The sequence below is a fragment of the Dromiciops gliroides genome, chromosome 4, assembly GCF_019393635.1.
Source record: "Dromiciops gliroides isolate mDroGli1 chromosome 4, mDroGli1.pri, whole genome shotgun sequence".
Classification (NCBI taxonomy): Eukaryota; Metazoa; Chordata; class Mammalia; order Microbiotheria; family Microbiotheriidae; genus Dromiciops; species Dromiciops gliroides.
This window is the reverse complement of record NC_057864.1, coordinates 137,838,971-137,852,348: the sequence shown is the minus strand read 5'-3', so window position 1 is coordinate 137,852,348 and position 13,378 is coordinate 137,838,971. Positions and strand designations below refer to the sequence as shown.

Below are 13,378 nucleotides of genomic sequence, written 5' to 3'. Positions count from 1 at the left end.
TAGGGGTTCTAGAGGTACCCTGAAGGGAGTATGTGGTTCTTCTAATACTATAATTCTGAGCTTCCATTCTGGTGCAGCCCCCTAATGTCCCTGTCAATGATGAGAAGCCCCATCATCATTTAATAGTGCCTGTTAGCATCTCCCCAGTATCATTTTGCCAACTGATGTCTCTTCAATATATATTATCAATAAACAAGCAATATGAATTAGCTTTTACATAGGGATGTTTATTCAGAAGATATGGCAACAACATAAGTATAGGCACATTCTCATAAAGAAAGTGGCTGCTATGAAGATTCCTTCTACCATGTTCACCTCCAAATATGGCATAGACAATGGAGAACACTCTTTTTTTTCTTCTTCAGAAAATGGTGATTTGGCTGCCAGATTTATTGAGTGCTTGGCTGAGTCATGTTGGTCACTCCTCTGGGCTGCTCTGATTCCTCCTCTGGCTCAGCTATCATGGCTATTGAAGTCTCTGTCTTTTTCTTTATTTTTTAACTGGACCTCTGATGATTGTTTTTACCTTCTGAAGCTCATAAGGTCATTTTGCTTCCAGTATTCTTTCACCTAAGAATAAGAAAGAATAGACACAACAGAGAAAGCAGAAACAAAAGTACTACATGTTCCAGGCCAAACACTGCCTTGGGTGGTGGATAAGCTATTATTACTACTGCTCTCTCTGTCTACCTGGAGGCTTGCTTTTATTGCCAACAGAGAGGGGGGGTGGGGAGGGAGAAGGGTTGAACTTCTTTGTTGGTGTCTCTTCTCCATATCCAGAGCTTCAGATCAGCAGTAAAATAAAAGTCTCTTTGGGATTACATGGTAATAAGAAAGGAAATAGTCAACAGATAAATGAGCATTCTATGAAGTGGAGGGCAGGGCCCTCCTTTATACACAATGATGCATTTCTGGAAGCAGACTCTCTCAAGCCTCTTTCTGGATTAGCATCAGAGCAGAAAATAATAGAAACTTAAAATAAGAATGGACCTCAGAGAGCAATGTGTTTTGGGTTTGGCTGAAAAGAGTGGAAGATGTACTGGATAGAACATTCATCTTGGAGTCAGGATGACTGTGTCTAAATCCCATCTCAGGCACTTATTAGCTATATAACTCGGCCTCCTAGGGCAGGAAGAATACTTCAGGCATTCTTTCTCGCCACCCAAAATCCATAGCAGTGGGTTTGCCTGTACCTTCCTGGTAGAGTCTCTTGCTCTTCCAATGGAGCCACTGGACAAAATTACGGGCATTCATTACTAAACACCACTTAAACTCCACAGCCTTCGGCTTACCTTGACTTGTGCAGCTTGGTCTTGCCATCACCCCAAAACTCACCATTTCTATGATTGTGAACTCTGAAATATTCATCTAATTACAAGGGGCAGCTAGCTGGTACAGTGGATAAAGCGCCTACCCTGGATTCAGGAGGACCTGAGTTCAAATCTGACCTCAGACACATGACACTTGCTAGCTGTGTGACCCTGGGTAAGGCACTTAACCTTCATTGCCCTACAAAAACAACAACAACAACAACAACATCAAAAACAACAAAACAAATTAAAAAAAAATCTTTCATTTGGGGGCAGCTAGGTGGTGAAGTGGATAAAGCACAGGTCCTGGATTCAGGAGGACCTGAGTTCAAATCCGGCCTCAGACACTTGACAGTTACTAGCTTTATGACCCTGGGTAAGTCACCTCATTGCCTTGCAAAAAAGGGAAAACAAAACAAAACAAAAAACTTCATCTAATTACAATCTGTTGTCATGAGAACCCTTCTCCCTCTGTCTTGCAACCCCCAAATCTGTTCTTAATCCATACCATGATGCCTAATCCCTCTTTACCTCAGTTCTTTCCCAGGCTATCATCTCTACCCTGGCTACACTCTCCTAGCTTCTCTATCTTGACCTCTTAGTGAACTAGTTTAAATCAAATACCCTCTTATCTCGCTTCCTGAGCCCTTTATCCAATTGTAAATCTTTCCTTTTCTAGGATTAGCCCTGGATTTTCCCTAAAATCTACTGCCTTGCCTCCTACTCGTGTTTCTGGGTACAGCTGCAGAAACAAAAACCATCCAGACTTGGTAGATTACAAATTTATGTTATATAATCTCAATTGGTCCCTCACTGTAGTAAGGCAATCCTTTTACATCTCCCTAATTGATTCCCTATCTTACTTACCAATGCAGCTTCTTCATGCCTTTTCACTTCTTTTCAGTCCTCCCATGGCTCCCTACTCTTTTCCTATGGAAAATTTTGCCTCATATTTCATTGAAAAAAAATTGAAGCCATTTGTTGGGCTCTCCCTCTTCTCTAGGCCTCCTCATCTCTCACCACTAAGACACCTCCTGTCACTTTTTTCTCCTTCACCCCTGTCTAACTTGAAGAAACCATTTTTCTCCTTGCAAAAGTAAATCACTTTACAGGCACAAGTGACCCCATTCATTCAATTTTGTCCAGCATATTGCTATAGCTGGTTATCATCCCCATTTGCACTTAGTTTCAATTTATCCTAGTCTATTGCCTACAAACTCTTCCATCTTAAATCTGTGAGTCTATGAATGTGCTCTTTCTGCACACTTTGAATCTGAAGCTATCACTAGTGTCAAAAAGATATCCAAATAGGCCATTAGTGACATTCCCACTCTAATCGGACAGGAATTGATCATTTTCACAGCATGGTCACTCATATTCCTTTGTATTGGACTGAATCAAGCTATGCTTCACCTACTTCACCCTCCTCTAACTCCAGGTGGCAAAGGCATGGGACTCACAGAACCACAGTATGGGAGAGAATCTCAGGAAAATAATTCAATTCAACAATATTTATTAATCATTTCCTTTAGGCAAAGAACTGTGATGTTGTTAGGGATACAAAAGAAAGGATAAATACACAAATAACTATGGTATAAGTTCAGAGGAGAGAACTAAATTGATTAAATGCAGCCTTAGACTTTACTAGCTGTGTGATCCTGACCAAGTCACTTAACCTCTGTTTGTGCCAGTTCATTTGTACAGCTCCTACTATGTGCCAGGCCCTGTTCTAAGTGCATTACATTTATTATCTCCTTTTATTCTCACAACCTCCTGCAAGGTAAGCACTGTTATCATAATCACTTATAGTTGAGGAAATTGAGGCAAATGGAGGTTAAAAAAAAAATCTTGCCCAGGGTCACACAGTATATGTCTAAGGCTAGATTTGAACTCAGGTCTTCCTAGCACCAAGCCCAGAACTCTATCCACTTTGCTACCTTGTTTACTATAAAGTATATTGAAACATTTTTAGGAAAGAGCAATGTATTCTGAGTGGATAGGAAAGGTTTAATGATTTTAAAAAGGAGGGGTAGGTGGGTGGGTGCATTTCACCTGATGAATTGGAAGAAGAGTCTCTTTCAGAAATGATGAATGTATGAACAAAGACACAGGGAAAGATTTGAATATAAAACAAAAATGATTCCATTTCACTGGAATTTGTAATACATTAATGTAATTTCATTTCATCTAACAAATATTTACTCACCTACATTAAATACAAAATGTTTTACTTTGTATTCCTAAGGATACAAAATGAAAAATGTCCCTCTACACAAGGGTCTTATAGTCTATTGGGGGAGAAAATATGTAGAGATATAAATATATAAAAGGATAGATACAAGTTAGTGTGTGGCAGGGGCAAATGGGACTATGAATTTTATTCAATAGGAAATAGGATGATATTTGAACAGAAGAATTACATGCATGAAGTATAGCATAGGCTTGAAGCATAGATAGGAGGGAAGAGAGTAGAAGAGCAGATCAGTCAGGAATTCTATAAGTATGTGGAATAGGGTTCTGATAGCAGAAATGCAGACTTTTAATGGGAGAAGTAATGTGAAAGTAGAATCTAAAGGAGGGCAGTGATGTGACTTAGTGGATAGAGTGCTGAAACTGGAATCAGGAAGACTCATCTTCCTGAGTTCAAATCTACCCTCAAATACTTACTATCAGTGACCCTAGGCAGGTCACTTAGCCCTGTTTGCCTCAGTTCCTCATCTGTAAAAATGAGCTGGAGAAGGAAATGACAAACCACTCCAGTAGTTTTGGCAAGAAAACCCCAAATGGGGTCGTGAAGAGTCAGATGTAACTGAAAAATGATTCGACAACAACAAATAGTCTAGATGACCTGGATATGCCAGGAGAAGGAATGAAAGAGTTAAAGATAACAGCCAAATTCCCAATATGGTAGAATTTTACAGGCTTGAGAGTGTTGTTGGAAATAATATTTTTACTTTGGGATCTGTTGAGTTTAAGGTGTTAGTGAAAGAGAGAGAGAGAGAGAAAGAGAGAAAGAGTTAGTTCCAGTATGGGTATAAGAATGGAAGCTATCACTCTTGTTAAACTTCCTAAACTGATACAACACCCCCTCTCCTCGGCAAATTAACTGGACTTCAATTGTACCATCTAACCATATATCCAAGTCCATAAAGGTCTCTGGGTTCCTATGAAGAATCAAGCAATTTCTTTTCATGTACCTCTCAACAAAATCCACATGTCATTACTCCCATTGGCCTCCCAAATGTCAAATAAAAAGTCTCAAGTAGTTCCTTATGTAGAATTTTTCCCACTGTGCCCAAAATTATAGTTAGGGCTATAGGTGGGGGGAAGAGGGAGGTTGGCCTGGAGACAACTATCATCCCTAAATATAGGAAATTATACAAATTCAACTGCCAACAGTTTGCTCTGTGTGTGTGTTTTCAGTACATAGTGCTTGATTACATAGTATGCCCATGTAGCTCTTTCCTTGCTTAAGGCCATGGGGAATTTATTCTTTAATCTCCAAGGAAGGATGGACCCTAATAAACAACCATCATCCCTAGAGGCATCACCAAAAGCTTCAACAGATTGGCATGGAAGCTAATATAGCCCCATCTTCTCCTTCTACTCATCTCCAACTTCAGTGAGATCATTGTGTTCCCCTATTGTACACCTACACCAACTTTTCCAAGGTAGGCCATACTCAGGGAAGTTCTATGATCGTTTAGTTTTGATTCTGGGATAAAATAAGATATTTTGTAGGTTACTCAGCTGTTAACAGAAAGAGATCGACAGCCTTAGTCTAGAGAAAGATATTAATTAAGGACATGGAAGTTAATTCAGTTGAGTGAAGCTCCCCTCCCTTTGGGTTGTCTATAGTGGTCTGCCAGCCAAGCCTCAGAAAAAGGATGGAACTCCAAAAAGTGATGGCCACAGTCTAAACCTTTGATCCCCTGAGCTAATCAGTAGAGGTCATCAGACAAAGAAAAATATTTAAGATTTTTTTTTCAAGATTATATGTCTCTAGAAAGTACTAGAGAAATTTCCATTAAAGCTATTAAGGGAAGTATTATGTAGTCAAGAAGAACTTCTTGGAAATGCAGCATATATGAGTGATTATTTTAAAGCTTCATGTAATTTTTCTTTAGTAACATGATTGCAGTATTATCAGGGAGACAAAAAGATGAACTTGAAATCAGAAAGGTTAAAGGTATGAATCTCACCTCTAACACTTCCTAGTTGTGTGAGTCTCTCTGGCCCTCAGTTTCCTTATCTATAAAATGAGGGTTTAGGATTAGACTACCTTTAATATCTTTTAAATTTGAAATCCTACAATCCCTAAAGGAATGGATTCTATTGTTCTTTATCTTTTTATCCACATGGACTAGCACAGTGCTTTAAATATAGTAGGTGATTAATTATTAATTGTTATTAATTATTTACAAACATTCATTAGGGAGTTTGTTTAATTGTATTGCTCACTTAAATATGTGAAGAAATCAAACTTAGAATTTTATATTAAGTTATGGAAACAAGCATAAACCACGAAGATACAGTTTAAAAAAAGACTTACTATATTAAAAATATCCTGGGACCAATTTTCAATTGAATTTTCCTTACCTTAAAAGTGATCAGAGTTTTGGGATAGTTCAAAATGTTAAACAAATGATCATTAAATCTAATTAATGAATATATGAATATTTAATGGACCCCTGAAAGATTAATCTTGAAAGGTTAAATACAACTAAGGATTGCTTACTACTGCTCACTTATTAATGAGTGCCAGTGCTTTAATCGTCTAGGTTAATGAGTAGGTAGGGCCATTTGAGAATGCTTTCAAAGAAACACAAACCCAGCTCTTTTCACCCAGGAGTTATAATTCAGAACATCTTACTACCCTGACAGTATAACACCAAATTTAGAAAGGCATACGACTTATAATAGTCCTCAACAGTGTTACCAGGAGTATATCCTTCACCATCATTTCATGAAAATCCCCTATAACATTGTTCAACCAATCACAATAAATGCCAATAAATGGCAATCCAAGCTAATGTTTAAATGCTACTTTAATCCTAGTTGTTTAATTCCTCAGAGCATTTCTGCCGCCGGAACAAAACCTTATAGCATTGTTTTGCCCAATGTCGTGTTCTCACAGGGAAAAAACATGTAATGGTAGCTTTTTATGCTTTTATCAGTATCTTTATCTATATGTGGGACAATAGTGTCATCATTTAGAACTGGAAGTTAACTTGGAGAGCATCTGGTCCCACCATATCATTTTGCAGATGAGAAATCTGAAAACAAGAGGAATAAGTGACTTGGTCCAAAGGCTTTTCCTTAGAGAAAAGGAGAAGGAAAGGAGTTGGATAGTTTAGCTCTTTCAAAGTCATCCATCCTTAACATTCATCCTCTCTCAAATAAATTAACATATTAAAATGATTTTGCAAACCTTAAAGCATGGTGTAAATGCTATCTAGCTAGCTCCTCTTGCCTCAGAATAATTAAAACAATCCGTTTTTCTTGTCTTTAGCATTCATCACAAGGCTCATTTGGGAATTTAACTCCCCTGATATTCTTAAAAGACTGTTCTACTTTTCTGTATTCAACTATTACCTGCTCTTTTTTTTTCTTTTTTTCAGGGCAATGAGGGTTAAGTGACTTGCCCAGGGTCACACAGCTAGTTAAGTGTCAAGTGTCTGAGGCTGGATTTGAACTCAGGTCCTCCTGAATCCAAGGTCAGTGCTTTATCCACTGCGCCACCTAGCTGCCCTATTACCTGCTCTTGCTTATTCTATACCTACTTTTTTACAAATGTAATTTGGTAAAAGATTTCCATGTTAATCTGTTTAGGTAGTTTCCTCTTATCCTCATTATCAACAAGTTCCTTGATATTAATTCAGAATTTCCTCCCTGAGAACTTTCCTTCCCTTTGGGGTCAAATTCCCCTGCTAATATGAGGCCAGTGGATTCTCCTACAAAGAAAGCTAGGTGGCATAGTGGATAGAGAGCTTGGCCTCAGTTCAGGAAGAGCTGAGTTCAAATTCAGTCTCAGACACTAATTGTATGACCCTGAGCAAATCACTTAACATCAGTCTGTCTCAGTGTTCTCTACTATAAAATGAGGATAATAATAGCACCTACATCCCAGGATTGTTGTGAGCATCAAATGAGATAATATTCATAAAACATTTAGCACAGTGCCTGACAGGTACTTAATGTTCATTCCCTCTTTCCTTATCTATTCTCTGAAACCTTTGAAAGGCAGTGTTTCGATATCCAGGGTAAAGTTGATGTCATAACTGGTCTTCCTTCCTTTCTTTAAAAAATGTATGCATATGGATAACCTATTGCTTACTGTCTCAGGGAAGAGGGAGGGGAGGGAGGTAAGGAGGGATAGACTTTAGTACTCAAAACTTTAAATAAAAATTTTTATTATCATAAAAAATAAATGTAGGCAACAAATAGAAAAAATGTAGGACCCACTTGCCATCTAGGTGAAGTAGGCAATGGGGGACTGACTTATAATTGACTGAAAGAATACTGAGCACTGTGTTTTCTATGTAGGAAGGAGAAGGAGAAAGAGAGAGAGAGAGAGAGAGAGAGAGAGAGAGAGAGAGAGAGAGAGAGAGAGAGAGAGAGAGAGAACTTTTGAATAGTGGACTACAGTCCAGACATGTAAGAGGAAGCTGGCCCCCTATCATGCCCCATGACCTCTACTATTTTCAACTCTAAAGATCAGAGAGAGTAGATCTCCCTTTGGTGAGATCACTCTTTCTCCTGGTTTGAGTTGAGGTGCTAAATTCCTCCTTTACTATTAAGTATTCTTTATTCTCTTCTAATCTATATAATTTTTCCAAGTTTGTTTGCTGTTTTGCTTAGATAAATGGATTTACTTGTTATACATTATTTCTGGGGTGTTTTGTATAATTGTTTAGTAGGAAGGGGTTAATCTGGCAGGTGTAAACTAAGCCATCCTACTTGCCTTGAGAGTAATCAGGGATAGAACTGTGATTTTCTTCTTAGTTACTTATAATCATACATATAGACTTGAAACATGTGAGGTGTGGAATATAGTCATAATTCAAGCCCATTATCTTTCTGGGAGATGACAGAGAGACTGCCCAAATTAAGTGGTCCTATGACTTCCCTGCTCTTCTTCCTAGACAGGTTGTCTGCTGTGCTGGCACAAAGGAAGAAATGAAATTTACTTGGAGATATGATGGACCAGTTTGGATCTCAGGTCATCTATGCAGTATATATACAGATATAAGTATGTGTATGTGTTTATGCAATTATGTAAGTATGGTCCACATACTTTAAGAATTTTTTTTTAAATCAAGGTTCTTTTTTTTTTTTTGCATTGCTGTCATTATTCAAAGACTCCTCCCCTTCCTTCCCCAAAGCACCATCATTTACAACAAAGAAGTACAATTAAGCAAAACAAATGAATAACAGCAATGTCCAAACCACTTATGTATTATTTTGTACCTATAGTTCACCATCTGTGCTACTATTATGAGTCTTTCAGATAGTATAGGTCATATGCAAATAGGATTATTCCAACAACCCTGTTTCAAGAGTTTTAGGAATTTTCCTTCCTCATTCTAGAATACTGAGTTTTAGGATCCTTATCTCTCCCAGAGGCCAGTGCTCCAAAAAAGTAGAATTAAGGACAAAGGAAATAAGTTGGAGACTGGTTTCACCAATTGCTTTTGGTTTTGTCCCTAGCTATATTTGCATAATAGAGTATAAGGGGAGGGAGGATGGCCTAAGGGGAGCCTCTTTGTTGAAGGTATATATGATATCTTTATGTTTGTTTGTTTTCCAGTGGAAGCCTTAATATAGATTGCTGGGATGCCTGATAGGCATTTGTCAGGAGCTAAAATACATGTTTTCCCCCTAATCTCATCATAGGCTAAGAACTTTGAGGAGCATCCAGAGGAGGATCAATCAAAAGAAAAGACAGTCCTTAGACTAGGGGCATCTGCTATTTTTTGCTGGCTACCAGGATGTGTAAAGTTTTCATAGCTCTGTGCCTTGAAGACCTTTGAAGACCTTCCTTGTAATAGGTTTACTCAATGCTAGACAAATAGATGGTAGCAGAGATAGCTGGTAATCTCTGAAGCTAAAAACAAGCAGAGAGAATACCTGGTTGAGAGATAATACAAGCATAGATATGATATCTGGCAGAGATGATGCCCAGTGAGTGGAGAGTGAAGATGAAGACAAGACATCCAGCAGAGAGCAGCATGATCATATCACCAGAGCATAGAATTAGCTGTATAATATCAAATGTAGGTATTACCCTGGTCAAACATGTGTGTTTGTGTGTGTGTGTGTGTGTCCCTCTCTTCAGGTTCCTTTTCTCCCCTTATGTACCTCACCAGTGCTAGCATGATAACTTGTAAAAGAGTATATCTCCTATGGAAGTGGAGGGATAATTTCATCACTTAATTTGTCATTTCATCTGATTAAATGTCTTTTGCTTAGAACTAATATATCCCATCTGATTACCTTAGAAAAAGTAAACACATTGGTAAGGACTTTGTGAGCTATGATAATGTTAAGTAGGAATGAAGTAGAGGCTCAAACCTGAAATAGCTTTCTGAAGACCTATATTTGGGGGTTAACTTTGCTGCTGCATGTTCTTATACCATAATTTTAGTTCAGCCAGTCCCCAATCACTGGGCACATATTTTGTTCACAACTATTAGTTCTTATAAATAATTCAACTATTAATTGTTCATCAGGATAAAGCTTTTCTTAGAGAGTTCATTTATAATTACCTCAATGTTTCTTTCAAAGACTGGATTGTCTAGACAATCTATTTTATATTTTATTAAAATGAGAATTTTATGTAATCAATTAAAATCAATAAACACTTGTTAAGAACCTTTTCTCTTCCTGGCACTTTACTAAGTATCCAAATAAGAAAAAAGAGATAGTCCCTGCCCTTAAAGAGCTTACAATTTAATAAAGGAATTTTACATACTAAAGGAGGCTTTATACACATATGGAATTATGTAGATTATAGTTTTGTAACTATTGATCTATTTCATTTATTTTTAATTTTTATAAATTAATTGTGCAGATTGGATAATTTCAAAAAATGTGTTTATTTCCTTTTCTTTGGCTACATATTTTTTGAGTTTTTATTTAGATAATCTGGTTTGCCTTTCTGGCTTGGAAAAGGTTGAGAAAGTGCTCAGCTTGGAGACTTCAGAGGCAGACCACCCCAAGCAGGATGACCAGTGCCAAAGTGAAACCTTTCATTCTCAGATTTAAAATGGAAAAGATTACAGAACCCAAGACATGTCTGGGGAACTTTAGGATGAAAAATGTCATTGAAGAAAGTATAAGTGATTTCTCAGGACTTTCAGAGATTAAGGGAGCAACTTTTCCTCTTGCTATCCAAGGAGCCTGTTTAGAAATAGAGAAGATGGTGGTGATTCTATTGAAGTACCATGATCACATATCCTGCAACAAAAAGATGAATTCAATGCTGACCACCAGTTTATTTATATCATCTGGCAAAACAAAACAGGCGATATCATTTCCTCTGGAAAATTTTATTCTTCTTAAAGCAGTGCATAATCAATCTTGTCTGACTTTTCCACAGGTTCTGATTTCTATAAACTTTGCATCAAGAGAGTCACTTTCTAAGTATACTATATTATTAAGACTGGAAAATTTCACTTCAAGAGCTGGGGCCAAGGACGGCAGAGGGAATTGTTCTTGTAGCAGGAGGAGAAAATTCCTTTCTCTTTTAATTCCTCTTACTATTGACCATGTCATAGGAGACAAAGAAAGATCACTAGCAGACAGCACATATAGTTGAGATGAAAGAGACTGGACTAGTTGGAGACTAAATACATCCAAAGACAAGTCAGCTTTAAAGTATGACCCCTAGTATGAGAGCAAAGCACCAGCTATGGACTCTCCAAAGACACTAACCAGCAGGGCACTACACCTAAAGGGAGGTTGATAAGTACTCTACAAAGGTCGATAGGACTTCTGGTAATCAGTAATTGTAAAGTATTACTTTGCCACACATATTTTCTACATATGTGCCTTTGTACTTAAGGTTTGGGCCCACAGACCCTGGGCATATTTGTGGAACAATGTGCTGTGGTCTTTGAGGGAGAATGTTTTTGTAACTTCTGTTCTTGCTCTGCTATTTTGTGTGTGTGTGTGTTTCCCCTCTAAACACTGATTCTGAGATAGATTTTTCCCCGCTCAGATTGGGACATCCTGGGGCACTCATTCAAAGCTTGCTATTCTCTGAGAGGTAACCCTGCAGCTGTGCATTTAGGAAGAGAAAATAAAGACTATCTTTACTAAAAGACTAATTAATTCTGGCTTATTATTAGTGAAAAGAAAATTGATGTGGACTTGTGAGTTGTATTATTAGAAACTAAGCCTTTCACAGTTTCCTGTAGAACCTTGGGATAGTGGTATCAGGCTACCTCTGAGGACAAGTTGGGAGAGTGGATCTTGAGAAAGTATTATAATTAAGACATTTAAACATGGAAAATTTAGTACTGGGTGTCTTATCATTTTAGGTGGTGAGGGGAGAGAACAATCATTTATTAAGTACCTACTATGTGCCGGGCACAGTTACAAGCACTTTAGAAATTTTATCTCATGTGATCCTCATAAGAATTCTGAGATGTAGTTTATGCTATTATTATTATTATTATTTTATCTTTACATTTTACAGTTAAGAAAACTGAGAAAGAAGTTAAATGACTTGCTCAGGGTCCCACAGCTAGTAAGGGTCTGAGACTCAATTTGAACTCAGGTCTTTTTGACTCTGTGCTCAGCTCACTGTCCACTAAGCCACCTAGTTATCTCAAACCATGAAGGCTCTCTTCTTATTCTGGAAACAGATAGTGGTTGGCAAAAATCTAGTAAGATGTAGGCATCTTCTGAGAATCTAGATCATACTAAAACTTTCTACCTTATAGGCAAATATTGTGTTATAAATTCTTCTACTATTTTGTTTTGTTTTGTTTACCTGCCTCTGATCTTCTCTCCAGAGTCTCTTTGTCTTTCCCTGTCACCTGTGTCACTCAAAGTTTTAAATTTAAAATCTGTTTTTGATATTAAAAACATTCTTACCATTTGGTAGAATAGAGTCTATAAAGCACCTGCTTTGTACCTTAAACTCAGGTCTTCCTGAATTCTGACTTAGTTTTTACTGTGCTACCAACTGCAATAGTCCAGGTGAGAGGTGATAAGGACTCTGAACTAAGGTCTACAATGAATCCTGCTTTGGACATGTTTTTGAGACCTCTTTGGAGCAACCAGTTTGAAATGTCCAATAGGCAGTTCTCAGGGGAGAAATTGATGCTGGATATATAGAACTGGGAGTCATATTGTCCAGGAATGATAAAGAAATAAATACATGGGAGATCAAGAAGTCACAAGGTGAGATAGTATAGAGAGAATTGAAGAAGATATGTATGAAAATATCCAAAGGAAAGCATCATTGCAAATACATATTTTCTGATGGCAATGACTGTTAATGCAGGTGTGAGATCACCATTGCATGGAATTATCCATTGAAAATAAAGTTGTGGTGGACCAGGAGGGCGGAGCCAAGATGGTGTGGTAAAAATTATTTGTGGTAAAGATTAATATTGAAAGTTTTAGCTGAATCATTTGGGAGGGGGCACACCTGGCCCACCCTGAGATTGCTCATGCTACTGAGCAGCTCTTGAAGTACCTCCCCTTTTGGGGGAGGAAAAACTGAATGAGACTGGAATGGAGGGAACTTCTGGTAGGAGGGGTGTGTTCAAAAGTTCTCGCTCTTTGGGCCTGGCAAGCAGTCTGGTGGTGTCTGGGGACCTGGCGGAGGCACGTGTTTTGCTCTGTTTCGGGCAACTGCTGAGTAACTGTAGACTGACCGGGGTTTGGTGAGTTTTATGAAGGAAAATCCTAAATTCCTTTTAACTAGTTTAATTGGGAACTCTCTGGGATTGCATAGGCTAAGCTTAGAGTTAAGACAATCTATATGTATTTCTACCTCTTTATTTCCTTAATTGGTTTCACCTTTGTGGTTTAATTACTTCCCAAGTAATAAA

At 37.9% G+C, this 13,378-nt stretch overlaps 1 protein-coding gene across 2 annotated transcripts in view; it reads right to left on the bottom strand.

Moving 5' to 3' along the window:
* Positions 1-246: 246 nt before the first annotated feature.
* Positions 247-13,378, bottom strand: part of RGS7 (regulator of G protein signaling 7) — a 667,489-nt gene continuing 654,357 nt past the window's right edge. For both annotated transcript variants that reach the window (XM_044002222.1, XM_044002224.1), the window contains one exon: positions 247-570. In XM_044002222.1, the coding sequence (XP_043858157.1) occupies positions 567-570 (4 nt within the window). In that variant the 3' untranslated portion in view covers positions 247-566. The remainder of the gene's footprint in view (positions 571-13,378) is intronic.